At 44.7% G+C, this 24501-nt stretch overlaps 8 protein-coding genes across 11 annotated transcripts; 4 read left to right on the plus strand and 4 right to left on the minus strand.

Moving 5' to 3' along the window:
- Positions 1 to 236: 236 nt before the first annotated feature.
- Positions 237 to 4830, plus strand: LOC105277830 (RISC-loading complex subunit tarbp2). 4 transcript variants are annotated; one of them, XM_011336500.3, is made up of 7 exons: positions 237 to 455; positions 1232 to 1562; positions 1661 to 1781; positions 1868 to 2162; positions 2834 to 2983; positions 3155 to 3266; positions 4568 to 4830. In XM_011336500.3, exons 2-7 carry the CDS (start codon positions 1241 to 1243, stop codon positions 4702 to 4704), a joined length of 1137 nt encoding a protein of 378 aa, XP_011334802.1. In that variant the 5' UTR covers positions 237 to 455; positions 1232 to 1240; the 3' UTR covers positions 4705 to 4830. The 4 variants fall into 4 exon arrangements, with proteins under 4 accessions (XP_011334802.1, XP_019886572.1, XP_011334794.1 ...); XM_011336492.3 differs by having other exon boundaries at positions 238 to 455; positions 1646 to 1781; XM_020031013.2 differs by lacking the exon at positions 2834 to 2983.
- LOC105277824 (5-formyltetrahydrofolate cyclo-ligase) lies at positions 3268 to 4561 on the minus strand. Its single transcript, XM_011336480.2, has 4 exons — positions 4144 to 4561; positions 3765 to 4020; positions 3595 to 3642; positions 3268 to 3498 (listed from the first exon to the last, which is right to left on the minus strand). Exons 1-4 carry the CDS (start codon positions 4252 to 4254, stop codon positions 3326 to 3328), a joined length of 588 nt encoding a protein of 195 aa, XP_011334782.2. The 5' UTR covers positions 4255 to 4561; the 3' UTR covers positions 3268 to 3325.
- LOC113562947 lies at positions 4828 to 12090 on the plus strand. The gene has a single exon (XM_026973792.1). The coding sequence runs from the start codon at positions 4852 to 4854 to the stop codon at positions 6268 to 6270; it is 1419 nt and encodes a 472-aa protein (XP_026829593.1). The 5' UTR covers positions 4828 to 4851; the 3' UTR covers positions 6271 to 12090.
- Positions 11812 to 14906, minus strand: LOC105277808 (tRNA modification GTPase GTPBP3, mitochondrial). The gene is made up of 4 exons (XM_011336444.3): positions 14349 to 14906; positions 13690 to 13863; positions 12558 to 13518; positions 11812 to 12486 (listed from the first exon to the last, which is right to left on the minus strand). The coding sequence occupies exons 1-4, from the start codon at positions 14497 to 14499 to the stop codon at positions 12246 to 12248; spliced, it is 1527 nt and encodes a 508-aa protein (XP_011334746.2). The 5' UTR covers positions 14500 to 14906; the 3' UTR covers positions 11812 to 12245.
- LOC105277817 (histone H4 transcription factor) lies at positions 14402 to 17080 on the plus strand. The gene is made up of 6 exons (XM_011336467.2): positions 14402 to 14534; positions 14904 to 15427; positions 15510 to 15846; positions 15920 to 16235; positions 16305 to 16602; positions 16682 to 17080. Exons 2-6 carry the CDS (start codon positions 14945 to 14947, stop codon positions 16892 to 16894), a joined length of 1647 nt encoding a protein of 548 aa, XP_011334769.1. The 5' UTR covers positions 14402 to 14534; positions 14904 to 14944; the 3' UTR covers positions 16895 to 17080.
- Positions 17081 to 17149: 69 nt separating this feature from the next.
- Positions 17150 to 18195, minus strand: LOC105277794 (PHD finger-like domain-containing protein 5A). The gene is made up of 3 exons (XM_011336418.3): positions 17977 to 18195; positions 17719 to 17909; positions 17150 to 17643 (listed from the first exon to the last, which is right to left on the minus strand). Exons 1-3 carry the CDS (start codon positions 18026 to 18028, stop codon positions 17554 to 17556), a joined length of 333 nt encoding a protein of 110 aa, XP_011334720.1. The 5' UTR covers positions 18029 to 18195; the 3' UTR covers positions 17150 to 17553.
- Positions 18196 to 19751: 1556 nt separating this feature from the next.
- On the plus strand, positions 19752 to 20992 carry LOC105277783 (eukaryotic translation initiation factor 3 subunit K). Its single transcript, XM_011336409.3, has 4 exons — positions 19752 to 19913; positions 20131 to 20350; positions 20429 to 20648; positions 20710 to 20992. Exons 1-4 carry the CDS (start codon positions 19861 to 19863, stop codon positions 20865 to 20867), a joined length of 651 nt encoding a protein of 216 aa, XP_011334711.1. The 5' UTR covers positions 19752 to 19860; the 3' UTR covers positions 20868 to 20992.
- On the minus strand, positions 20881 to 23838 carry LOC105277777 (pseudouridylate synthase 7 homolog). The gene is made up of 6 exons (XM_011336396.3): positions 23486 to 23838; positions 22911 to 23411; positions 22371 to 22847; positions 21613 to 22273; positions 21366 to 21517; positions 20881 to 21292 (listed from the first exon to the last, which is right to left on the minus strand). The coding sequence occupies exons 1-6, from the start codon at positions 23577 to 23579 to the stop codon at positions 20997 to 20999; spliced, it is 2181 nt and encodes a 726-aa protein (XP_011334698.1). The 5' UTR covers positions 23580 to 23838; the 3' UTR covers positions 20881 to 20996.
- Positions 23839 to 24501: the final 663 nt, after the last annotated feature.

Here is a 24501-nt window from a genome sequence, read left to right on the forward strand (position 1 = left end):
AAATTTATTTAATTCTTTTTTCATGTCACAGTGCGTGTTTCCAATGTTACCAAATTTTAGGGCCGGCATCACCATGATTTATCATTGGTCATTGCTCGCACTAAGAATGCAGTTGTCTTCTTTATCGACCGCGAACGCGAGGCGCATTATCGATCATCGGTATCCGCAAGTATTCCAATTGCAGCTGCGCAGACGAGAGTGCGCAGTCGTGCGCGCACACAACGCTCGCGCGACGTGTGCGTGATCGCTTCGACAAGGTGTACTCACAGACATCGCAGAGCTGCGAACGAGGAAGGGATTCTCCGCTAGCCAGTGAACCATTTTTCTGTCGTCAAACGGATCAAGCTTTTTGTGAGACTTGGATCGATCACAAAAAGCGGGATTCGCTTTTCGCATAGGAATTGGCCTGTCGAGGAGCCAGCTGAACTTCCACGCAGCACGTCCTCCCAAAAAACGTAAGTGAGACGCGTGTTTATCCTCCCGGTGATTCCGGACCGCTGATCGAACCGCTCGTAGCGGACGATGCACGACCGGACCGGCGACGGCCGCTGCCGAGCCGACGCGACGGTAACCGCCGCCGCCGTCCTCGTATCGCGTAACCACACCGTGTTTACGTCGCGCGTGCAGGATCCGCGCGATGACGGCTCGCCGCCGGCGAGTCCCGTACGTATTTTCCCTCGCGACTTCGTATTACGTTCAATCGATGGATTTTATAACAATCATGGCGGCCATGCCGGTCGCCCCGCGGGTCTTTATCACACCGCCGACGGAATCGCGGAATCAGCGGGATCCACGATTCCGTTGCGTTTTCGAGCGCGGACCGCTCGTTGTGCAGAGCCCTGCCATCGGCACGTTCGATCGCGGCACGCTGACGAGCCGTTAGTGTTTTTTTCGAACGGTCGAAAGCTCGAGAGAAGCGAACTCGGAGATTCGGATCGTGCCTGGCGGGGTAGTCGGGGATACGTGTACACAAAACGCGTCATAAGTGTATACAAATCGGTCGTCGGGCAGCGTCGTTACTTGATTCAAATCGGGGCTCGGGGATCCGCTGAAGGTCCGGGCGGTTCAGGAGTTATCGTGGGTGCGCGTTTTTGAAGTCGCTCGCCAGATAGATAGGAGTGAGAAAAAGTGGCATTATCTCTTGACATTGGACGAGAAACTATTAATACACCAGTCGCTGACGTTGAGAGTTATTAATATTTATCAGCTGCACAAACCTTTGTGATTCCAGAACATTACAATGGAGGAAATGCATCAGCCACAACAGGTTGGGCCTAACATGATGTCTTCTTCTGTGGGCGGCGTAGCTAATCATTCAACAAACAATGTTAATCGTCGTAACAGAGTTCGAGTAACATTACATGCTATGATGTTAGAAAAATTACCGTTACACGAGGCAGCGCGTTTGGAAATGAAGGCGTTACCCAGCAAAACACCCGTCTCCGTTCTTCAGGAATTACTTTCTCGCCGAGGCACGATACCCAAGTACGAACTGGTCCAAATTGAAGGGGCTATCCATGAGCCCACGTTTCGGTACAGAGTCACCGTTGCTGATGTCGTTGGTTCGTATATTTTGTATTGCGTACCTGCCCTTGAGGCTGACGGTACACTGTTAATCGTTAAGTACGCAGCTATTCAGAAGCAGATCCAATTGTTTCAGCAATGGGGACCGGCAGGTCCAAAAAGGAAGCTAAGCACGCCGCCGCGAAAGCCGTGCTGGACAAACTAATTGGCGTGAACACCGAAACCTCAGAATCTCCGCTCCCGAATAACATACCCGAGTAAGGACCTTATTCAGCGTAGACTCGCAGCATTCCGAGTTCTACTCCCGAAGATAACACAGAGTTATCCAACGTTGTCTTTGCAGCTCCCAAAATTTACAAGAACTACAGACGTATGGCGAGGAGAAAGTGGTGAACAACCCAATCGGAGCCTTACAAGAAATGTGTATGTCCCGCCATTGGCCCCCACCGAAATACACGATGGAAGGTGAAGAAGGTCTGCCGCACGAGAGGCAGTTCACTATCGTCTGTTCGATCCTAAAGTATCGCGAGGTTGGGCAAGGAAAGAGTAAAAAGGTTGCCAAGAGACACGCCGCTCATAAGATGTGGCAAGCTCTGCACGATATGAACAATCAAACTTCCAATGTGGACGAGGATGAGGTGAGAACCTGCGTTCCTCTTTTCTTCATCTTTAAATAATTACGTCAATTTATCGTGTATTGCCTTCGCAATTATTGTCCTCATAATTTTAATTCTTTGCGGTTATAGCTTTGCGGTTCAGATGTGTTGTGTCGATAGGATTATTTCTGAACCATGTAACGCATCTAATTATTCCTTAAAGCGTGTTTTACGATTCTTGTTAGAAATATTTGAAAAAGAAAAAAAAAAGCTAGAACTCTCTCCCTCTTTCTTGTGAGGGTAAAAATTCTGTGGCGTTGTCATATCGGACACATGACAGCAAAGAATTAAAATTATACGCGAAGAATTGAGTTAGAAAATTGGTGATATATTTCGGATACCTGTATTTGTGTATGTGTATGAGTGCGTGTATCTAGAGAAGTGGAAGTGATTTTGGCTGTAACGCCACTTTATCAAATGTGAGCTATCTTTCCGATCTGTTTAAATCTATAACGGACCATCACTTAGGTAACATCACACTCTAATGTGTAATTGATATATGTAGTCGCGTGTTCTCTCTTGAGAATCATGCTTCTCAAGTCATATCCACTTCATTTAAGTTTTTTATGTAAACGTGAAGTAGTTAATGGAGAACTCCTTGAAGTTTATGCTTAATGAAAACTCTTACATGTATTGTTAATTGTCCATTATAGATTGTGCAAAGAAATGCAAACGTGAGCGCCCGTTATGCCGATCTGAAAGGTAGCAAAATCTCGACACTGACAACAATACATAGTATCCAAGTTTCGAAATTTCACAAGAGTCTCAAGTCGTCCACAGGTGTTAAGCTTTTTCAACTGCAGGTTTGTATCTCGATTCGGTACCAGCAGAAAAGTTTACTGCTCTGATATCAGCTCTCTTGCTTGCTCCGTTATAGAACCGGACGGAATTGTTCATTAATTCGCTTGCAAGATATCTTGTTACGTCTAAACAAATCGACAGAATACGTGCAAGTTACTTTAATCTTGTTGCAGAATACTTGTTTCAACGATGGGGATGTAAATTTGGTGCAATTCTTACAAGAAATCGCGTCGGAGCAGCAGTTCGAAGTTACTTATGTTGATATTGAAGAGAAATCTATCAGTGGTAAGTTGGAAAAAGATTTTATTCTAAAAAGTATACATAAAGCAAGTTGTAAATTCCATTTATTGTCCAGTAAGTACAACATCGACTAGCACATCATCTTCATTAGTGGGAATGTCCTCTTTTATTTGTTCTCTGAACCCCACCGCAACTAGATACGGTTTCGCGCTCTGTCTTTGAAAACATCTCTTTAAGTACTTGTCATAGTATCCCATTCCGTGTCCCAAACGCTTTCCTAAATTGGAAAAATACAAGATGCAACATCATACACAAAACGTATAAAAATCATCAGTTGGAGTCATCAATCAGTCATCAATTTGATAAAACTTACCATTTGTAGTAAAGGCAACACCAGGTAGAATTATGAGATCTAATCCGCCTGTAACAAATTTTCTCTAAATATTAATTCCAGCAAAATATGAACACTAACTGTGAAAGTTACGCCTTTTCATAAATTATATTGTTAGTATTGATCTGCTGCCATGCCTTGTTAAAGTTTACCTGTTTCCAAAGCATTCTGGCGACGGTCGGTGATGCTTGGTTGTTTGATGTTCCATTTTGTGAACGGCAGTGTCTCGTAATCATCCATCGATTTTAATCTCACCATTTCCATGGTTTTCCCCTGATATTGCGGAACAAATGCTTCTTTACCCATATCAAGTATATGTTTTAATATGGGCACGGTGTCGACTTCGTCATTGGTGCTCAGATACAGCGACACTCTCTTGCTGTCTTGGTATTGCTTCAGTGCACATAGCTGTAAAACGACGCGATGACTAATAATGCTGTTATATTAGATGACTTATTATTTCATCAGAACATAACCTCTCCATCAGAAGCCTCAAGCGGATTATTGATTTATCTGCCGTTTCAGACTTACTTTCTTGAATATACTCGCAGATTGCTTCTGTTTTTCCTCCAAGCTAATGGTTTTCAGAATTTCTTTGATTTCCTTTCTTAAAGCACTCTTAGCTGATGTTAGAGCTGCCATGTTGCACGAATTACTTGTAGCTCTTGTTGGACAGCGTTTGTACTACTAGTGAGTAATGTCTTGCGTTAAGTATTTACATTTTTTATGTGCTACTAAACTAGCTACTTTATGTCGTACTAATCACTAACGTATTATGCAAGATATTTACTGACTCATGTACTCAATGCCATCTATGACCTCTTTTATCATGCTTCATGGGCCACATCGTACAAATACAACTTTACTTATAAAATTATCTGATAAAATTTGTGCTAAGAAATTCAAAGACGATGTTGCGTTCGTAATCTAAATACTGCTTCGTCTTGTTTCGCAGGTAAATTTCAGTGCCTTGTGCAACTGTCTACCCTGCCAGTGGCAGTTTGCTATGGTTGCGGTGCGACTAGTAAAGATGCTCAAGCCAGTGCTGCTCAAAATGCTCTGGAGTATCTGAAAATCATGACCAAGAAGTGAGCCAGCGCTTTGCTCCTGCCAGCTGTCACCATCAACTGCAAGCCCCACAATAATTTGGCATCTAAAAGTAACAACGGTGACACCAAAGTATCGCCAGCCAGCAATCAGATCTCCGACAAAGGAAAAGGCGGACAGAAGCTAGATCACATGGGAAGTAAGGGCAGAACGTCGAAGTTATTGGTCAGGACGGCGGGCACCGCGGTGAACAACAAGAACGCCGCTCTACAGGCCATTGCGACCTCCGGGAACACGATTGTCACCGACAAGATTAATTCATCGATCAAAAAGAACGACGGTAATAACTCTGAGAGCCTGAAACCCGCGGGTGAATCGCACAACGCGAGCAAGAACGCGTCCTCCGTTGTTAGCGCGAAGCAATCCGGCACCTCTACGTTCAGTGGCGTACGATCCGTCAGTACCTGCGTCAACAGCACCGCGCACGAGAATCCGATGAAGAGTCCGAAGGATTACGCCGCGCCGAAGAAGTTCCCGGTGGAGGCTGACACGGGAATCAAGAGCTACCAATCGGATTACAAGGAATCGGTGTCCGTGAACAGTCCGGATTACAAGAACAGCAGGAACAGCGGCGGTAGTGGTAGTGGCAGCGGTGGTGCGTCGATCACCGGCAACCTCCCGTTAAGGTTCGCCGCGCAGCAGTCGTCGACCGCGCCGGGTTTGCACAGAGAGAACCACACGCCGTCCACCACGTACACGCAGTCCGGCATTCCGCGGAACGAGCACAGCAGCGCGTTCGCGGTCGCGCGCAAGGCGCTGGAACAGCAGCAGAACTCGGTGCCGAAGATGGCACCGATCAATTTCCCGCCGCTGCGCGCACCGCAGAGCATCGTGAACGTGCGGCATCCGCTGCTGACGGACGCGCGTGCCAAGCACGCGAGCGAGACGGTCGGCGGGCCGGCTGGCGGCGGCAAGTCCAAGCTCAACGTCATGAGCTCGCTACAGGCTGGGGTGAAGGACTTGACCGATCACGGGCGTACGCAGACCACGTATCACGGTTACGGCACCTCGCCGATCGCCGCCGCCATACCGAGCGGTATACAGAACCTCAGCAACGCAGTGACGGCCAGCATCTCGCCGTACCCGCGACCGGACTCGTTCCCGCAGCCGACCGTCGCGAGTGTGCTCTTCTCGGATACCGCGGCACAGTTCCCGCAGTCCCCGCCGTTCAGCACCACGCAGCTGGGCCAGCTGAATCAGTATCAGACCTACGACCCGGGCAGCTTCGCCACCACGCCGGTCAACGTGAACCCGGTGATCCCGCAGTTCTCCGCCGAGAGCTCCATCCCGTATCCGCAGTACGAGAATCCGCCGCAGTTCGTGCCGCCGAATCACTACCCGACCGCCGACATGACCAACAGCCAGTACCAGTACCAGGCGGCAGCGGCTGCGGCGGCGGGCGTGGGTCAGATACAGGACTCGTCGATGTTCATACAGAGTCTTCAGAGCCCGATTGCTGTGACGGATCAATACGCCGCGCCGAATTACGCCAGGGCCGTTAGGACGGACCTGATACCACGGAGGTTGAGGCCGCCGCGATTCAACAAGTAAAACCGTCAGATATTCTCGCTAGATTCTTTAGTACCGTAGAAAAACTGGGGAACGTTTGGCGTTCGACGGCGCGTGAACGTCCTGCACTTCCTTACCCTTGTATCACGATTCGCTGATCCCGGCAAGGATTCGGAAAGTACAACTGGTCTTAATTTTCTAACGTAGGAATTACTTGCCGATCTGGAAAACGAATTGACGTAACGATGGCGTAATTATCATTCGTCGTTACATCCGGGTAGCTCGCGTGTACGTGTGGAATTTGTCATGCTACGTGCGTCAGTCGCATCGTGTGAAGAATGTGATGAAAGTTATTTCAATTCCTGATCCAGTTTGAAATAAATTTTAGCCAATCTGAGAAGGAGTCACTCAATCGGCTCAAACGGTAACGTGGCAAATTTCGTGTTTCGATTTACACGCGAACCCGAGATTGTCGTCGACACGCGCTTATATCCGGAACGATGCATTTCACGGAGTAGGGGGAAGTAGCGATTTTACACTTGTTTCAAGTCGTTCGATGTGACCACGGCAGGGCATAATGAGTTGAGCTCAACCATAATTTTACGATGTAATTTAATCTACAGCGCGTATCATCAGAAGGGGGCAACATAAAGACACGCTACCTACAAAGTTGTACGTAAATTACGACTGTGTGTGTGCTACGATCAGAATGGAATTACCCCGTGCGAGTCGGGTGATCGAATTAGTTTTCAAGTGATAGATGCGCGGGATGGGCGGATAAGTCCCAGCGCAGAGAACGCTGCGCTTCAACGCAGAGAGAGGTAGAAAGGAGTCTCGTGAGGATTGAAAGGAAAAACAAAAAGAGGGAGAGAATACTATCTTACGGTTATCGTGTAAGACCTAGTTTTAATGAATGATATTCTACAAGCTATACTTTGCATAGAATTAGTGGAAGTTTTCCAATACTTACATAATACTTAGCTTACCGCTATGTTTTTAATGTGCTTCACTATTTGCATATGGGGTGGTGGTGTAATGATGCCTGAGACGAATGCACGCAAGAGAGTAAGAGAGAGAGAGAGAGAAAGGAAGGAGTCCGTAGACGCGGCAGAAGTGTAGAAATTTTTGTTACCGAGAGTAGAGTGACGCGTATCGTTCGACTTTTGCTCCCATTACCGCGAAACGTTACATCTCTACTAAGCGTATGCACAGTGCAAAAAAAAGAGAAGAACGTAGCTTTGCGGCGATCCGAGTATAGCTATTATAAACACGTGATCGCGGATGTAAGGAAATCTATAATCTTTCAGTGGTGTATGTTTTTTCCTTTAGTATAGGTAGCTCATAAACTCATAAGCATCACATATTAATACGCGTGTAAGGACTAATTAAGGTTTCCTCGTTAAAGTACACACGTCAAGTCTGAGTGTGGCCCGAGGTGTGTAGCCGAGTGCATGTATCGGATTCCGAATTTGCCTGTGACGTATAATTGACGTGATCACCGGATGAGACTTTTATACTAAATGAAAAAGAGTAACATCGCGAACATAGTGGAGGAGCACACGCGAAACGCGTCGAGACAGCAGGCCGGCGGCTCGATCGCGAGGTGAGGAGCACTTCCGGTCCGGTCGCCAGTTGTCGCATTCACGGATCGTGATATATCCCTCTGATCCGTTAAATATCGTGCGAATTTGGAAGCACAAGGATCTCTGCGAGGCCGATCTCATTGACGTCAGATTCGGTTCTAACTCTGATCGAATCTTTCTTCATTCACGTTGTAATGATCAATATTGTAATTATTGCAATATTGATTATTACAATGTAAGCGGGAAATATGTATTTTCAGGGAAAAACATAAATTCATAGATCAGATTTAATCGGATCGCGACAGTAGGTGTGATCGGTCTTCGAAGAAGGATTTGGTGGCGGTAAATGTGTTAGGTGTAGCACCAGCGAACGTGCGGTACGAGCTTTACTTTTCTTACAATTGGCGTTCCACTTTTTGATCTTATCTTGTTTGTAAAATTACAAATCTGCGTGTGCATACGCCATTTTGAGTTTGCGATGATTCAGGAATATTCACGGTACCGAATCAACCTTGTAATCTGTAAAGTAGTATATTCTTTTGTACATAGTGCTGTGTAAAAGTGGCACCGTAAGATAGAGAGCATTCGTTAGCATAATAATCATAAGTGTTAGGGCCGATAGCAGCAACATCGATTAGTACTGCTGACTGGTTCGATATATCTTTTTTTTTTCTACCAAGAAAACCAAGACTTTCTGAAAACAACTTACTAAATCGCGAAATGATTCCTAAAGTACTTTTCTATTTTGTTTGATGATGAAAAGTATGTTTTCTAGATCTCCTGGCAGGAAACCTCGACCGAGAGATTTACCGAAATTGGTGCTAATTGACGTTGCCACGATCGAACCTCGGCTTCCCGGAAATCAGCGGAAGGCGCGGAATTATAGAAACGAAATCGTGTATGCACACCTTCTGCGATTGTCAGGCCGACGGCGTCGTCTCAGCAACGCGTCGCTGTGATCCCTTGATGCGCGCGCGCGCGTGTCCAGAGTACAAAAAAAAAGAAACGTCGGGGTGTCAGGAAAAACGTTTGCACGTTCAACGGATCACAGAAACGCGCGAATCGAGCGAAAGGGGTGAGAAAAAACGGAGAGAAACCGGTCGGAGCGAGCGCGTGAAGAGGGAGTCGCCCGCGTGATTTAGCGATTGTGAAAGAGAGTGTGTGCTTCATACGTATACCTTTGGAAAATAGGCATTACTTACATGCAAAGTATAGAATGTGTATGTGTGTATAGACATACATTCGCGCTAAGGCGATGATAAATGCGGTCTCGCCTCCTTCCCTCTCGTACGGGAAGCAATCCGCGCCATCGGCAGCTCAGGTCCCTCGGAACCACCGGAAAGACCAGGACCGACTCGTCGCGTCGATCCGCGACGCTGGACGTTCCGCTCCCGAGGTATCGGTCTACTTGGGGATCTTCGCGAGACCAAGCGAATTCCCTTCGGGGAGAGGTTGAACGCGACGTATTTACCTCGGACGTTGCAGCGCGATGCTTTCAGCTAAACCGTTGATATACTTATATTCCGACAGAATTTCTTTATCGTGATCTCTTGCCGCGTGATAACTTGTGATTCATTCGGGTTCTTCAAAAATAAAATCGTCTTGATGGAACTGCTCGCTGTTCCATCAAGGCGGATGCATCGCCGAAATGTGCAAATGACCCACCGACAGACAGAGTCATTAAAACTGTGAAAGTTTTTAGCATTTCTTTATGGGGCACACTTGCTGCTTACTTTTAATGTGATAAATGTAATGTGGACAAAAAATGGTACCACGCGAATCTGATAAATCGTAAGAGATTTCATTTGCACATTCCACTTCTACTAACGTAAAATCACGCTATCGTGAGGAGAGACAGATCTGAAGACACGCTGTCGTCGAAATTCACTTCGTCGGAATCGCGGGCTTTTCTGAACGACCTCGCGAAATTGAAAGTTTTATTAGGCGCCTCATATCCAATGAACGTGATGCAAATCGTATTAATCTTCGCAGCGTTTCGTTCTCGTGTAACGTATTGCTGGGTGACGCTCGCGATAAATCGTGATTAACGTCAAGTCTTTTAACGAACGAGAGTCTTTGAGAATCAATTTTTAACAACTTAATCGCGCATCACTGCGGTATTTTGAGGTGGAGCAGGGCAAAACGCCAAGTGATTACAGAGCGGTGGGCGCGCGCGGCGTAGATCGACGCGTTGAATAAATTAAAATGAAAAGAATAAAAATGCCAAAAAAAAAGAAAAATAAGAAAGAGGGGAAAAGATCGTCAGTGATAGGGAACGAAAATGGACGAAGCGGACTTCTCGGTCTTCCTATGAGAGAGACGAGGAGATGGTCTTCGTGGACCAATTAGGAATGAGAAAAGGAACCGGATCTTCGATTCGATCCACGACCGACTGTCATACTTATGTTTTTTTTTTCTCATATTCTCCGCTGTAGAAAGAACATAGTATGTAGAGAACGGACTGTGAGAGAAATGGACGAGAGCGGACGTCTCCTGGGGACATGGGGGAGGATCCTGTTAAGGATCGTTTACGGACGAGAGAAGGAACCGATGGGTCTTCGACGCGATCCTCGACAGACTTTCTGTCGCTTCTCTTTTCTCGTTCGTGTCCTCCATAGTACGAGGGGCCTTCTGGACCGCTCGCGTTCATCCGCAGTTGGCTCCGGACCGAACACACAGTTCTGTGTGGTTTGTAAGCAAATACAAATCACACGAACAATTCATATTTCAATCAAGTATTCTTTCCTGACTGAAATCTTACACGAAGTTTTACAATTTTTCTAGTCGAAAAACATGCTATTATTCAATAATAAGATTTACATTGGATTACTATAGTTAAAAAGTACTAAAAAAATAGGAGATGTTATATTTTTCTTTTATATTTAACAGATAACTCTTTCCAACTTCTTTATGATTTTAGTCGAGGTCTCACGCATCAGACTTACTTGGGTTTTCTATTTTATCCCGATGGATGTGCTCGATCGCGGTTCGTCAGGTCCATATTGATCCTTAAATTCTACTGTGACTTGTCGTCACACGAGTTAAGAACCGCATTAAAAGAACCGGGCGAGTGTTTAGTAGCATTTAAGGATTAAAGAGATATTTGCGCGAGATCGTCCAATCTCACAAAGAAGTGAAGAAAAAGAGAGGAGCGACGTAGCGATTTCCTTATTTTCGTCGAATAAACTATTGCGTTTTCTAAAGCTTTGTAAAAAAAAATGGGAAGAAATAGAATATTTATGTGTAGGTAGAAAATGAAGATGATCCTAAAGACAAGTCGCTAGCGTGCTTCGCGACGAGAACATGAATGCGTCTCGCACGTCGAAGCATGAATCAATTTGCTTTCGGATAGATCTCAAATTATTCTATACAATTGTACAAACAAGCAGTATATTCCCGAAGGTTTCATTGCTCCATTTGGTCTATACAAAGAAAAGCGAAATGGACGGAAATACGAATCCTGCGAGCAAAGTTTGCAGCGAAGTCGCGTGATAAATCCGCCAAATTTGTATATGCAACTCATATAATTACGCTACTTGTCTATTTTCGTTCGTGATTTTTAATCATACTACATACATGATTAATTTGCGTTCGCGGCTTAAATAGCGAAACATACTAATATATCGAATTTATTTTTGATTGCTCGAAAATCGAAATTATCATCGTATAAATAAAGTATAAAAAATATCCCGAATGTTTTGTTAAAATCTTTCGATGCGAAATGCGATCATTGCGAGAAGAAGAATCTAATATGAGAAGTTGCATGAGCAATGGAAAATTTTTTTAATAGCGTATAATGAATCTTGCAAATAATGATACCAGTTAAGGATTAAACACATCAATTCGAATCTTTTCTTATTTCCATTTTTGATAGAGAAATACGATTTATTTGTTTTGTTTTCTCAGATTTTCTTTGATTTTTTCAGATCATTGTAAGATATACGTAAGGAGGTGACTCAGGCAGAAGAAGTGAATTTTTGTATGCGACTTATTTCTATTGTTTTTTTCTTTCTTTCTCCTTTCCTCAATTGAATTGTTTCGCTTTTGTTACTTTCTTAAGTCAAATTATTCTTCGCGCGAGAGCGAGCGCGGTTATAAACCATCAATACAATCGATCTATTAGCACATGACACGGACATGGCATACAGATAACGACTTGAAAGCATATAACGGAGCCCTAACTGTGTAACACGTGGGGTATCGATATCTTATAATCAGGCAAAAGGTTGTTCTATGTATGATTGTGCGTGTAACATTGTTAATAAACATACGATGCTTATGAAGGTCCATTCTATTCATTTTGCAATGAAAATAAGTTTAAAATTGATACTCCACATTTTCCAGAGTTTCTCTTTCTCTTTTCATTCCTCATCTTAGAATGTTCTTAGAGCGTTATAAGAAAATACGAGAACATCCTGTGTACAAGTAGCAGCTTCATTTACCGATACAAAAGTTTTTAAATATAATGTCCATCAGCTCCTCGGTGCTGATGTGTCCCGTTATCCTCCCGAGTTCTCGCATCGCCCTGCGAATCTCCTCCGCCGCTATAGCCATGTCGTGTTGCTCGCCCGCGCACAGCTCGAAGTAGTTGTGCAGGTGGGCCAGGCATTGCGTCAAGTGATTCCTGTGCCTCGCCTGGCTGATGGTCGGACTCTCCGCGGACGGATTGCCGCATCTGAAGACACAATTTTGCGCAAATGCCCAACGTTCAATCGAGTTGAGTCGCATTCGACTTCGCATACGTACATGTCGGCGAAGCGATCCGTCAGCGACCGCAGCAGACTCTGGAAGCCGTCTTCCGTCTTACAGGATATCAGGACCGCGTCGGCGTCGCTCAGGCGCCGTTTATCCTCCTCGCCTAACAGGTCACCCTTGTTCATTATCACGGTGAAGCGTTCCTTCCCCATTCTCTCCAACAGCTCACGTATTCCCAAGGACGACAGGTACTCGCGCAGGTAGTCCTCGTACTTGACGCCGCTGCTCGCACACTGCAGCGCATCCACCACGACGACGACGAAGTCGGCGTTCTCGGCGCAGTTCCTCGCGCGACGGATGCCCTCGGCCTCGACGATGTCCTCGGTGTTGTCGGTGATGCCCGCGGTGTCTGCAATCAGCACCGGGTAGCCCGAGATGTTCGCGCTCAGCTCGATCACGTCCCTCGTGGTGCCAGCAACTGGTGTGACGATGGCCGCATTCCGTTGCACCAGGTGATTCAGCAGGCTGCTCTTGCCCACGTTCGGCCGACCGAGGATCACGGTCCTCACGCCGTTGCGCAGGATCTCGCCCCGTCTACCGTCAGCCAGGTGCGCCTGCAGATGAGTCATCAGTCGCCTCAAAGCGCCGTGCGCCTTCTGCACCACGTCGCTCTCGATGTTGTCCTCCTCGCCGAAGTCGATGTACGCCTCGATGCTCGCCGCGCAGTGCGCCAGATCTTCGCGCCAGCCGTTGTACAGCTTGCGCAGGTTGCCATCAGCCTGCAGCAACGCCTGCTTCCTCTGGTGCTCGGTCTCGGCCTCTATCAGGTCGGCCAGGCCTTCCACCTCCGTCAGGTCGACCTTGTAGTTGTAGAAGGCGCGTCTGGTAAACTCGCCCGGCAGCGCTGGGTGCACCTCTAGCTTCTCCAGAGCCTGCATCAGCCGCGTGAGGATCGCCGGACCGCCGTGCACGTGGAACTCGACGGAATCCTCGCCGGTGAACGAGTGCGGACCTGGAGATGACGAGGTTCTTTCGTTCAGGCACGCGATCTCTCAATTCTCTTTTAATTATTTATTTCTCTTTTAATTAAGGAATTTCTAGATATAAGTTTTGCAATACAGTTTTGTTGATCTGCTTTCTTCAGAACTTTTTAAAAGTTTTTCAAAATTGTTGAAATGCGTACCAGGAAACCAGAGGCAAAGCCCGTTGTCAATGATCTCTCTTGTTTCAGGATCGCGTATCTTCCGCAGGAAAGCTTTCCTTGGTTCTAACTTCGATATATTCGCCATCCTTTTCAGTGTCTCCATGGACCGACCTCCTGATACTCTTACCACCGCCACGCCGCATTTTCCCTGTCCTTTTTACAAACGTGTTCATTTTTATATTTGTAATGTTTCATAAATTTTGCATTGATTTAATTTACAAATTCGTGATTAAGTAATATTAGTAGTAATATTAATATAAGTAGAATTTAAATTGCAAAAATAAATTTGGCATGCAGACAAAATTCGCAGTTCGAACTTGGAAAATATAATATGACGCTCACAGATCATGTAAATATTAGTCAAACGCATTTGAAATTTCCAATTAACGAACAATTGATTAAACTGAAAATTAAAGCGTTGAAAAGAAGAAATCGATCGAGCGACTGCCGTTAATATTTAACTGAAACATGACATCTCGCGTCGAGGAGGGGCAAACGCGCCAAAACCTGCTTGAATGAGCGAGCGAGCAGGTTTCACTTTCAGGTTAAGTGCCGGGACATGAAAACGGCGCGATCTGTGCATCGGCGTAATGTTCGAGTGTCAGTTCTCCTCGGAAGGGCAGCGAAAGCGTAATAACCGGAGGATAAGGCGCAGATGGTCTTGCTTCTTCGATCGCTCGTCAGACAGCTCGAACAGGGGCTAGTAGCGACGTAACGGGCCGCGCACGATGCAACGACTCGTGCCCCGTTGCGGAGGCCTCCACGGACGAGACACTCGCGAAGTAGCATTGCATGAAGTACGCTGACGTGAAGTCGAGTGCAAGGTAAATTATCTCATCAGTGTTATCTGCGAAAACGAGTATCGACGCGACTACGAGCGTAAAACCGTTGACGGAGTAACGTGTCGACAACACGTTGCGACCGCCGCGAGAGGCGATGCTGCACGAAGCTGCGCGATTTAAATCGCGATCGGATCGAGCAGTGTCACGTGGACGTGCCGCGGACGCGCACGGTCTCGTTTATTCGTGCGGTCGTTTGGTGCGTTCCTCGTGTTGCCATTTTCGTCGTCGAACGGTTGATGCGTTCTCCATTGCACACATTTGTCGCTCATGGCGGCATATTCGAACGCGTGGTAGCTTGGTAACAATTGTTTTCAGAGAACAGGAATAAATGCGTTATTATATATTTTTCAGGTGAATTTTTAACGGAACTACAAGAATATCAGTTGTACGCAATGGCGGATTTGACGAAGAAAGTGATAGCGAGCAAAGTGGTGCAGGACAGGTGCAGCAAGTGGGTGGAATCGCAGAAGGATTTCTCGTACTCCGAAGACGACACGCTGAAGCGAAAGCTGGACGAGTCCGAGTACGACTGGTACAACACGGACTCGGAATTCGACTCGGTGTCCGAGTGCGGCGGCAAGAGGCGCAAGGTGGGCACGCAGCTGAAGAACGAGATCCTCGACCTGGCCTGCGAGTGGAAGGAGTGCACGTTCCGCAGCGGTCGCATGGAGGAATTCTCGCGGCATGTTTCCAGCCACATACCCAGCATACAGATAAGCGTGAAGGATGACAACGAGGTCTACGTGTGCCAGTGGAAGGATTGTTCGCACGACAGCGACGCGGACGACGAGATAGTGCGGCACATCAATTACCACGCCTATCACACCAAGCTGAAGTGCATTGGCTCCAATATCTGCGGAAGAACCAAGCTACCTGTAGGTGTCGGTCATTTTTAACTGCAATTTTTATCATCGGCTGTGTTAATGAAATTAAGAGAAATTGTCCCGTCTCTTGCAGAGATGCCGTCGAGACCCGGAATGGAAGAACATCATAGATGTGCCGTCGCCGCACTTGTGTCGCTGGGACGAGTGCCTGAAGATATTCAGCAACTATCAGTCGTACCTGTACCACGTCACGATGCACATGATGGACTACCCGCGCGGCAACAGGGTTAAGGATAGAGTCGAGTGCAGGTGGACCGGGTGCAACGGAAAGTATCCCAACTTGTACAGGCTGCGGGATCACATGAGATGCCATACCAAAGAGAAAATAGTCGCGTGTCCAGACTGCGGCGCTACTTTCGCGTCGAACACGAAATTTCACACGCATTGCCAGCGACAAATCCCCATAGACGGTAACAAGTTGCTATCTCAAATTTTTCTCTGTCTTTTTTTTCATGTCTCCTAAACAACACGTTTGACTTACAGTGCAGGGATTCCAGTGCTCGCACTGCAACAAGTTTTACCCAACGGAGAGGATCTTGCGGGATCACATGCGATCCCACGTGTACAATTACAAGTGCTCCCTCTGTGACATGAGCTGCGAGTCGCCAGCGAGCTTAGCTAAGCACGTGAGGTATCGCCACATGTCGACCAGGACGTTCCCGTGTCAATTATGCTCGCACGCCGCGAAGTCGCAGCAGGACCTCGATTCGCACATGACCGTTCACACGAACGGTCCGAATTTCTCCTGCCACTTCGACGGATGCCCTTACACGTGCAAGGGAGCCTACACCTTGGACAGGTAACGATACGTGAGAATGACCCGTTAAATTGAACTTCGGCAATGGGATTAGCGTGCGGTTTGTTGCAGACACATGGAACGGGTGCACAGTCAGGAGGTGCGATGGTACTGCTGCCACGAGTGCCCGATTAAGTATCGGAAGAGTTACAGACTGACGAAGCACCTGAAAGAGGCCCACCGACTGCAATTGCCTAGCGGACACAACCGCTTCCATTATACTCAGGACGAGGACGGGTGTTACAGGCTGCAGATGATCCGATACGAGGCCGTGGATGAAGAAAATATATCGCCCATCCAAGAGACGAATTTGTCGGACAAGAGATACAAGATAGAGCTGAATTCTACTAGATCTGTGATGGAAGTAAAAGTAGGTTTCACAGTTTCTTCAGCCTGTATTAACGTTACTCGAGATCGCTTATTTCAACAACGCGTTGCACCTGTTTCAGATTGTCGAAGATAACGCGGAAGAGATGATGGAGGATCCCGAAGTAGAGGCAATCGAGAACGATATCGGCAAATCCATGCCTGTTATATCGAACATTTTAATATCGATTGACGAAGTTGACGAGGAGGGGAATGTTATAAAACGGCAGATTGTCGAAACGCAGGAGACGAGCGAGTTACCTCCGTCAGAAGAGCCACCGCTAATTTTACTTTAAGTTTAATATTTTTTAGTCAGTTTAACTTGATGTGCATATATATATATATATATATATATGTATACTTTTATATAATTATAGAATGCGATTTTTTTATGCTATGTACAAATTATATTTTTTATGTTCGCTTAGTTAACCAATTTTATGAAAGTGATGATATAAAATTTACTTTTCTTACATTTCAAATTCTACCGAGTTTCTTATTTAGTATGAAAAATTTGGAGCATTGATTTAAATAGCATTTGCATTATTTTTGCCAAGAAACATTTAATTGTATTGCATCCAAATTATTTGATATACTTTAGAGCAGGCGTGTCCAATCTGCAGCCCTAATACTGCGTTCTCACAAAATCGTAAATTCATACATATAACTATATTACATATATTTTATATTTGGCCTGAGACAATTCCTCTTTACTTGATGCAGCCCAAAGGCTGGCAAGCCAAAGGTTGGACACTCATGCTCGAGAACATGGTTCGTTACACAGAAATATTCGTAATATAAAATAAAATTTTGTTACTGCTGTAATGATATTTTTATAAAAATAATAAATTACCTGATGTGTTCAACTTACATTTAGCAAACGTATTATAAAGAAACAGTACTTTAATGTATCCGTATCACCATATCTAAGAATTAATGTAAGATTTATGTACGATTATCTCCTTTTGAATCCATACTTCTTTCTCTCGTAGAAGAGATCTGTCTTTGAACTTCCCAAGTTAACTATTTTGGGACAGCCATCCCTCTGAAAATGATATATTGAAACACTTATTTGCAGTTTTATATAAATAATAATAATAATAATAATAGGCAAACTTACGTCTTTCTCCTGTATCGTGCATTCTTTACAATAATACGCGTCCGACACGCCAGGACCGCCGCATATCACGCAACGTCCCTGATAAGAGCCGTAATTGCACTCGTCGCATATTCTAACCAACGTGCAGGGCCTGACGTAGGAATCGCAGATGACGCATTTGCCGTCGCATTTCTCGCAAAGCCGACCGATGGCTGGAAAAATAATTATAACAAATTACGTACTCTGAAACAGATGAAGTTAGACATAACCTCGACTTACCGACTCCCGGCTGCTTGCGACAGAAGATCAAATCCGGATGATGTTTCGCCATATTTCCCGGATATTATCACCGATCTTGAAATAATTAATAATTCAGAAAATATTTGAGTTCGTTACTTAATTGTCGGTGTTGTTATTTAATTGTTCATGTTCAGATTTTCTAATTTCCTTGGTTTGTTGTCATGCGGCAAAAATCGGCGCGATTGGTGCAATTGTAAATACATCTGCATAGTGCCATAGTGAATTGAAAGGTTGGCTGCACTGATTTTACACCTTCATGTTCGTGCCATAGACTTATATAATAGACTGCGCCATCCCATGAGAAAGGCTGAAGACATGATTAGTAAGAGAGAGCAATAGCTGCGGTGGTGCTATCTCTGTTTAATGTACGTCGTGGTGGGGATGGCCAATGCCATCAAATGTCCACACTGTCGATTCCGAAGGGGACAGTCGTCAGGTACACAACGATTGTCCCGAGTTCTTTTTTCAACTTGTTATTTTGTATTTCGTATTTAACTCACTTTTGCAATTGGCCATATCGAACCTGAAAGGGATCGGGTGCCATTAAACACAAAGAAGAAGAAGTCCACACTGTCGCAGTAGTTGCCAAGCTGTCGTCAATTTACACAGAATTACAAGAAAGTTGTAACTCACGTTAATTCCATTGTTCCAACACAAGCAAACTGTACGGTGCAAGATAATACACAATTATTAAAACATACAGTTAACAATAATGAAGAAATGTCTGAGGAAACATTGTCTGAATGGCTAGTACAATAACCACATTTGAGCATGATTATATTGGCTCTTATCGAGAAATCAATCTTATTTGCTTTGATGCATTGCGTTATTCGATTGAAAAAATGTATTTCGCATTTTACAGTCTCGTTAATTATATAATCATCTTGATTACAAATATATTATGTATCACCCATAACTATTTTGTAGCGTAATTATAGTCAGGAGAATAAAGAAAAGTATATTTTACATTTGTGCCTTATATTTACATTCTTCAATCTTACATATTTCTTATTTCATAATAGTTGTATTTTATTTGTTATATGGAGAGCGTAATGCGCGATTGCGCTTCTTTGATTTAGGACTTTACTCCGCAAGCCTCCCCTTTCACGCCTTTCCTATTGCCGAACGCAGCCATTCTCTCCTCTGTCTCCTCCAAGCACTTTCCCCCCACTCTCGATTATGAGTGAGAGAGAGAGAGCACCACCGCAGCGCTACTTCCATTTCTCTCTGTTGTCTTCAGCTCGCCCGTAAAGGCCAATTGACCAATCCCAATAAAGTATTGGGCTCTGGAGGGGTTATGGAGAGCCCAATACTCCATTGGGATTGGTCAATTTGCTTACGCTTACGTCTTACGTCCTTACGGAATTTTATGTGTGATGGCCTTAAGGCTGAAGTCACGCTGAATTCACATGGCACGTATTTTCTGCGTAACGCGTAACCGCGTAACCAATCACATTGTTTCATTTGGATATCAGCTTCTGCAGGCAAAGATTTGATTGGTTACGCGGTTACGCGTTACGCAGAAAATACGTGCCATGTGACTTCAGCCTAACGCGGAGCAGTAGCGTAGCGTTACACTACAAAGATGTATTTTAGATAGAGTCCTTAATTGATAAACCTCAATTCCGCCATTTTCGATCCCACTAGAAACTAGACCAATCAGGTGCGAATCCACGATGTCCATACTCTTACTTGAGGTTCTCTATATACGTCTATGGTTCGTGCACATTGTCAGCCATCACATTACTTCTCGTTATCCGTGATTAATTTCCACATCGTGCTTTTGACAACCTGTGTGAGGTTAGAGCACCAAAAACATATTCTAGCCACGCCAATAATAATTTATCGCTGATAGCAGCAAGAATGGCTGAAGCAATGCGTCAGACCGTAGCTGGAATGCTGAAAGGCATTGAAAGGTACTATTTTCATTATGTATTATGTGCCTGCGGTATCTTATTGTCATAAACAATTTGTCCAACAAGATCACTCGTGTCTTTCTTGATAATACCTGTTGGAGGACTCAAAATTCATAAATATAAATGCACACTTCTATATATATTTATTCTATAAATAATTGAATCATTCTGGCTTGATTGTTCTTTGTATATCGACTACATCGAAGCATGTTTCCAGGTACAACCCAGATAACCTCACAACTCTCGAAAAATACGTGGAAATACAGTCGAGGGAGAACGCGTACGACTTGGAGGCAAACTTAGCCGTTCTGAAGCTGTACCAATTAAACCCGCAGCGATTCAACATGGATATTGCGTGTCAGATACTGCTCAAGGCCCTAACCAATCTCCCACACACCGACTTTGTGCTGTGCAAGTGTCTGCTCAGTGAGAAACTTGTAAGCCACCACAGTGAAGCATGAAAGAATGATCGTTCTCAATGTGAATGTGGCTACATCTGTTACGTTAATCCTCAGATGCAAGAAAGCCCTATAAGTCAAATCATGTATCTGGGGGATATCTTGGAGCGCTGCGAGTTCCAGCATTTCTGGGACAGGATGTTGTCCATGTCTGAACTGTGCGACAGGATCGTAGGTTTCCAGGATTCCATAAGGAAGTTCGTCTGTCACGTGGTCGGAATCACGTTTCAAACAATAGAAAAGGGACTGCTGGCACAGCTGCTTGGCAGTGTCGATGGTATGACGTCTAATATTTTTTGTTCTTGTTACGAGACGACAAGTTTATTTTATTTTTGCAGACACGACGTTGAAGCATTGGGTAAAGAAATACGGCTGGAAGGAGGAGAGTAAAACGATCATCTTTATTGCGAATCAAGATGAAAACATCAAGACCAAGAACATTACCGAAAAGATTGATTTTGAGAACGTGGCGGGTCTGATGGCTGCTTGCCTGTAGATGTTAGTCATTATTTTCTAATAAAATAATCTTATCGATTATCGAAAATGTTTCTACATAATTTATGTATCAACATATATCGCTGTCCTGCAAAAGCATTTATAAAAAGTTTCTTTTTACAGTAAGCAGTCAAATTTTTAAAACACTTTCCATTTCGTCATCTTTTTCCACGTCGGTAGATTTCTCGCCAAATTCCGCAGGATTTTTCTCCGCGTTATCTTTTCCAGAATTTGCATCCTTACTGCTACTATTGCTAGATTCGTCTGTAGTGTTTGTGTCTGATACATTCTCCGCATCGTGAGACGCGGACAGACCAGCTTGCGTCTCTGCCGAGGTGTCATTCTCTAAAATTTCACGCAGGGCCATCGTAGCGTAGGAGCTAGACTTCAGGCACATCTCTATGATCAGTGCCTTGAACTTTCCATCTGTAATCGAACAAACATAACGTTAGTTATTGCAAATTAATATTTCGGACAATCGCGAGGATGGTCGATTTACCTGGTTCATCCTGTGGAGACACGTGCTTCCTTATTTCATCGATATCTGATAAGATAAGATTGTCGTTCCACTCTTTATAATGCATAATTTTCCAAGACAAATTTGTCGGTATTTCCAATATTTTCCTATAAGTACCGGTCAAGCTGAACTTTCTGAAAGGGAATAACAGACGTGAACACTGACTATTCATGTAACATTAAATTTACATTGCTGTAACGTTAAATAATTTACAGATACGAGCACGTACTTATTTTTCTGCTTGAGATTGGTAGGTAAGTCGTCCTTGCTTAAAAATTCGTCGTACCACGCCTTGGCGTACGGCGGATACGTGACCTTCCATCCGGGCTGAGGCATGACCACGTCGACCAGAGTATAACTCGGCAAATCTTCTTCCGTAAGGATTTTTACCGTTGGAAAACCGCGCGGTCCTTGCTGCTTCGAATTGTCCTCACTCGCCTTACTTGCCGGCAGATCGTCATCTTTCTCATCGGTTTCATCCTTGATATCGTCATTGTCGTGCAGAAGACAGTCATCCGTGATCTCGTCAGTCTCCGCGTCCTTTTTGCAATCTCGCTCGTCGTAAACTAAATCTCCCACGATTACATTTGTGCCGAACTCTTTGATCCTCCTGGACACGATGTGATTCCACACAAGGCTCTGATAAGCGTGGACGTACATCAATCGGATGTTCCGGGGAATGAAGTCAAGCGCACCCTGGGGATTGTTATCGCCCGATACTTGTAGACCTTTCAGAAGCCTGGCTTCGAGCTTATCCAGTCTCTTGATCTTGGCGTAAGCGGCTTGGGGGTCTTTCGTGTCCGCGTAAATCTGTCTGGCCTCTGTTAGCTCACTATCCCCCTCCCCCGGTCGTGGCCTCAGAATTAATTCAATGGCTGCGTTCCACTTGCCTGCAAAATTAATTAATTAAAAATTAATTAATTAACAAAAATTGCGATATACAAATTGAACGAAAATTAGAGAGAGTAGTAGTAATAATAATCGTACCTTGAAGTAGATGCTTTCCAATCTCGTGCGTGGGTATGCTAGCTACCGTACCGAATCTTTGTAAACCGTAGTAATTAATGAAGCCGTTGTCACGCAACGACGTCATCGCCCGCTCGATTTCCTCGTCCGTCCCGCTGGCATTCCTCAATGCTATTCTAAACTGATTGCCACGCAGCATGCCTAGTTTCAGGCTGCTCTTGGCGTACCTGAAATTCCCGACGTAGACACCGTGCACGTTTCTAGCCGCGTTCAGTACGCTGCACGCGTCCACCTTTCTCAGACTGACCCGCTGAGTCGTCCACGCTCGGCGGTCCTTCATGCCGGCGTAACCGAAATTGTCCGGTCGCATTCGCAGTTTCACGGCCAACTGATTCACAGCGTCATTGGTGTCTTTGTTGACCTTGTGCAGCAGGAAGTGACAATAGTCGCCACCGCGTTTCGTCCAGTCCTCTCTGTTGCTTCGGCGTACCTTGCAGCCTGATGCAATAAGGAACGCATTAAGGAATACGCAATGATGCAAGGGAGAAATTCACGACTCACCGGAATCAGGGATTTTAGCAGTTGCTACGATCCTGATAAACTTCTTGTCGCCCTCGTCCACTGTTTGGCTGACAACGTTTGCCAGCTTCTTCGCAGCGGCGTGAATGGTTCTGCGTTCACCTTTCTGGAGGACTGTTACGTCTACATCTAACTGCGTGAACGTCGCCTCCTTCAGAGCCTGCAGTTGCTCCCAAACTACTGGAGCTATGCATTCCTTAAGATCGTCGATAGTCTCAGTATCGTCCGGCACGGGTGGGATATCCTGATGGATCAGCTTGGCCACTTGCCCGTCAAGGTCTATCTCATTAACGTGGAAGTCGGTGAATCTCTCTTTAAGTATCGCGCAGAATCTCTTGTGCTTGCCGATGTGCTCTGCGATTCCTATGTCGGACTCCTTCAGTCTCAAGCCTACGCTCAGCTTCTTCTTCTTTGCGTTGCCTTGTGGTTGCTCGAATTTGCGCTTGAAGCCGCTTTTGTTGAAATACTTCCCACGAACTTCGCCTTAATAAGAGAACAAGTTTTTAATTTGGGAGCGTACAAAACGTTCATTCTAGATCAATAAAAGCTTTGCTTACCTTTTTGTCCGGTCTTCCAATTATGACGGCGTTTGTCTTTTTGAGTTTGATTTTTTTCCGTTGAATTTGCAACGTCGGTATTGTCAGCGAGCATTGTGAAGCATTCGATAAACAATCGGAAATAAACAAGTAACAATTGTACGAGTAATAATTGCCAGTGATGAATGTACTCGTAGTATTTACACAGCCAGTTCCCTTTTAAAATGGCTGATCTATACGGAGGCGCAATTCACAGATTGAAATAACATGAAGTAACACAACAAATAAACACGTTAAACAATATTGGGAAAAACTCGTTCCTAACCACGTGCCATGTGCTCCAAATGTGCTCGGACTGTTGCTGCCACCTTCGCAAAGCTTGCGAACTAAAATTGATATATATGTGTATGTACTCATGTATGTGTGTGTGTGTCAAGCTATAGCTTGTTCTTTTTTTGCGTGAAGTCTTTTTCAAATAATCTCGAGCTTCATCATACATCGATTTCATTCTAGTACAATTCAGTGCAGTCAGTGCAGTCAATGCTTATCTTATCTCATGTATGAGACAAAACGCGCAATAATGAAAATGATTTTATTGTTGTAAATTATTATATGCGAATGCACGTGTTTTTAACTTTCATGAATTTGTTTAATATCTAATAATTATCTTTTTCTAATTTTTGCCTTTACAAATGTCTGTCTCTTCTTTTCTTGCAACACGTACTTCTTCTTTCATGTCCCTAGACTCGAGAAGAAAAAATTACCAAATATCTTGGTAATTTGAATATTTGAATATTTTTGAATTTAAATACTCGGGTGCTTGAATATTTCAAGATGGACGTAAAGAGAAAGCGTAAGTAATATGCGAAGTGTATTAAACGGATTTTATACAAAAATAAGAATAATAAAGATAAGATTCTGCATAAGGGCAAGAATAATAAAGATTTCATGTAAATTTAATTATCTTTGAATTCTATTTCACTTCTTTCCGGCTATTATCTGGCCAGTCATAACCAATATATTTTACTTCTCAGAGC

The sequence above is a fragment of the Ooceraea biroi genome, chromosome 11, assembly GCF_003672135.1.
Source record: "Ooceraea biroi isolate clonal line C1 chromosome 11, Obir_v5.4, whole genome shotgun sequence".
NCBI lineage: Eukaryota > Metazoa > Arthropoda > Insecta > Hymenoptera > Formicidae > Ooceraea > Ooceraea biroi.

Excerpts from the sequence above, each read along its gene's own strand:
- LOC105277830 (XM_011336492.3), top strand. The coding sequence starts at position 1,241 with ATGGAGGAAATGCATCAGCCACAACAGGTTGGGCCTAACATGATGTCT. Across the intron at positions 1,782-1,867 it reads CTCCCGAATAACATACCCGA|CTCCCAAAATTTACAAGAAC; the intron begins GTAAGGACCTTA and ends TTGTCTTTGCAG. Across the intron at positions 3,267-4,567 it reads TGAAGAGAAATCTATCAGTG|GTAAATTTCAGTGCCTTGTG; the intron begins GTAAGTTGGAAA and ends CTTGTTTCGCAG.
- LOC105277824 (XM_011336480.2), bottom strand. The coding sequence starts at position 4,254 with ATGGCAGCTCTAACATCAGCTAAGAGTGCTTTAAGAAAGGAAATCAAA. Across the intron at positions 4,021-4,143 it reads CTGCGAGTATATTCAAGAAA|CTATGTGCACTGAAGCAATA; the intron begins GTAAGTCTGAAA and ends GTCGTTTTACAG. Across the intron at positions 3,643-3,764 it reads CCAGAATGCTTTGGAAACAG|GCGGATTAGATCTCATAATT; the intron begins GTAAACTTTAAC and ends AATTTGTTACAG.
- LOC113562947 (XM_026973792.1), top strand. The coding sequence starts at position 4,852 with ATGGGAAGTAAGGGCAGAACGTCGAAGTTATTGGTCAGGACGGCGGGC.
- LOC105277808 (XM_011336444.3), bottom strand. The coding sequence starts at position 14,499 with ATGCTACTTCGCGAGTGTCTCGTCCGTGGAGGCCTCCGCAACGGGGCA. Across the intron at positions 13,519-13,689 it reads GCTTTGCCTCTGGTTTCCTG|GTCCGCACTCGTTCACCGGC; the intron begins GTACGCATTTCA and ends CGTCATCTCCAG. Across the intron at positions 12,487-12,557 it reads ACGGATCGCTTCGCCGACAT|ATGCGGCAATCCGTCCGCGG; the intron begins GTACGTATGCGA and ends TTGTGTCTTCAG.
- LOC105277817 (XM_011336467.2), top strand. The coding sequence starts at position 14,945 with ATGGCGGATTTGACGAAGAAAGTGATAGCGAGCAAAGTGGTGCAGGAC. Across the intron at positions 15,428-15,509 it reads GCGGAAGAACCAAGCTACCT|AGATGCCGTCGAGACCCGGA; the intron begins GTAGGTGTCGGT and ends CGTCTCTTGCAG. Across the intron at positions 16,603-16,681 it reads GATCTGTGATGGAAGTAAAA|ATTGTCGAAGATAACGCGGA; the intron begins GTAGGTTTCACA and ends CACCTGTTTCAG.
- LOC105277794 (XM_011336418.3), bottom strand. The coding sequence starts at position 18,028 with ATGGCGAAACATCATCCGGATTTGATCTTCTGTCGCAAGCAGCCGGGA. Across the intron at positions 17,910-17,976 it reads TCGCAAGCAGCCGGGAGTCG|CCATCGGTCGGCTTTGCGAG; the intron begins GTAAGTCGAGGT and ends TTATTTTTCCAG. Across the intron at positions 17,644-17,718 it reads GCACGATACAGGAGAAAGAC|AGGGATGGCTGTCCCAAAAT; the intron begins GTAAGTTTGCCT and ends TATCATTTTCAG.
- LOC105277783 (XM_011336409.3), top strand. The coding sequence starts at position 19,861 with ATGGCTGAAGCAATGCGTCAGACCGTAGCTGGAATGCTGAAAGGCATT. Across the intron at positions 20,351-20,428 it reads GTCTGCTCAGTGAGAAACTT|ATGCAAGAAAGCCCTATAAG; the intron begins GTAAGCCACCAC and ends GTTAATCCTCAG. Across the intron at positions 20,649-20,709 it reads GCTGCTTGGCAGTGTCGATG|ACACGACGTTGAAGCATTGG; the intron begins GTATGACGTCTA and ends TTATTTTTGCAG.
- LOC105277777 (XM_011336396.3), bottom strand. The coding sequence starts at position 23,579 with ATGCTCGCTGACAATACCGACGTTGCAAATTCAACGGAAAAAAATCAA. Across the intron at positions 23,412-23,485 it reads TTGGAAGACCGGACAAAAAG|GCGAAGTTCGTGGGAAGTAT; the intron begins GTAAGCAAAGCT and ends TCTCTTATTAAG. Across the intron at positions 22,848-22,910 it reads TGCTAAAATCCCTGATTCCG|GCTGCAAGGTACGCCGAAGC; the intron begins GTGAGTCGTGAA and ends TTATTGCATCAG.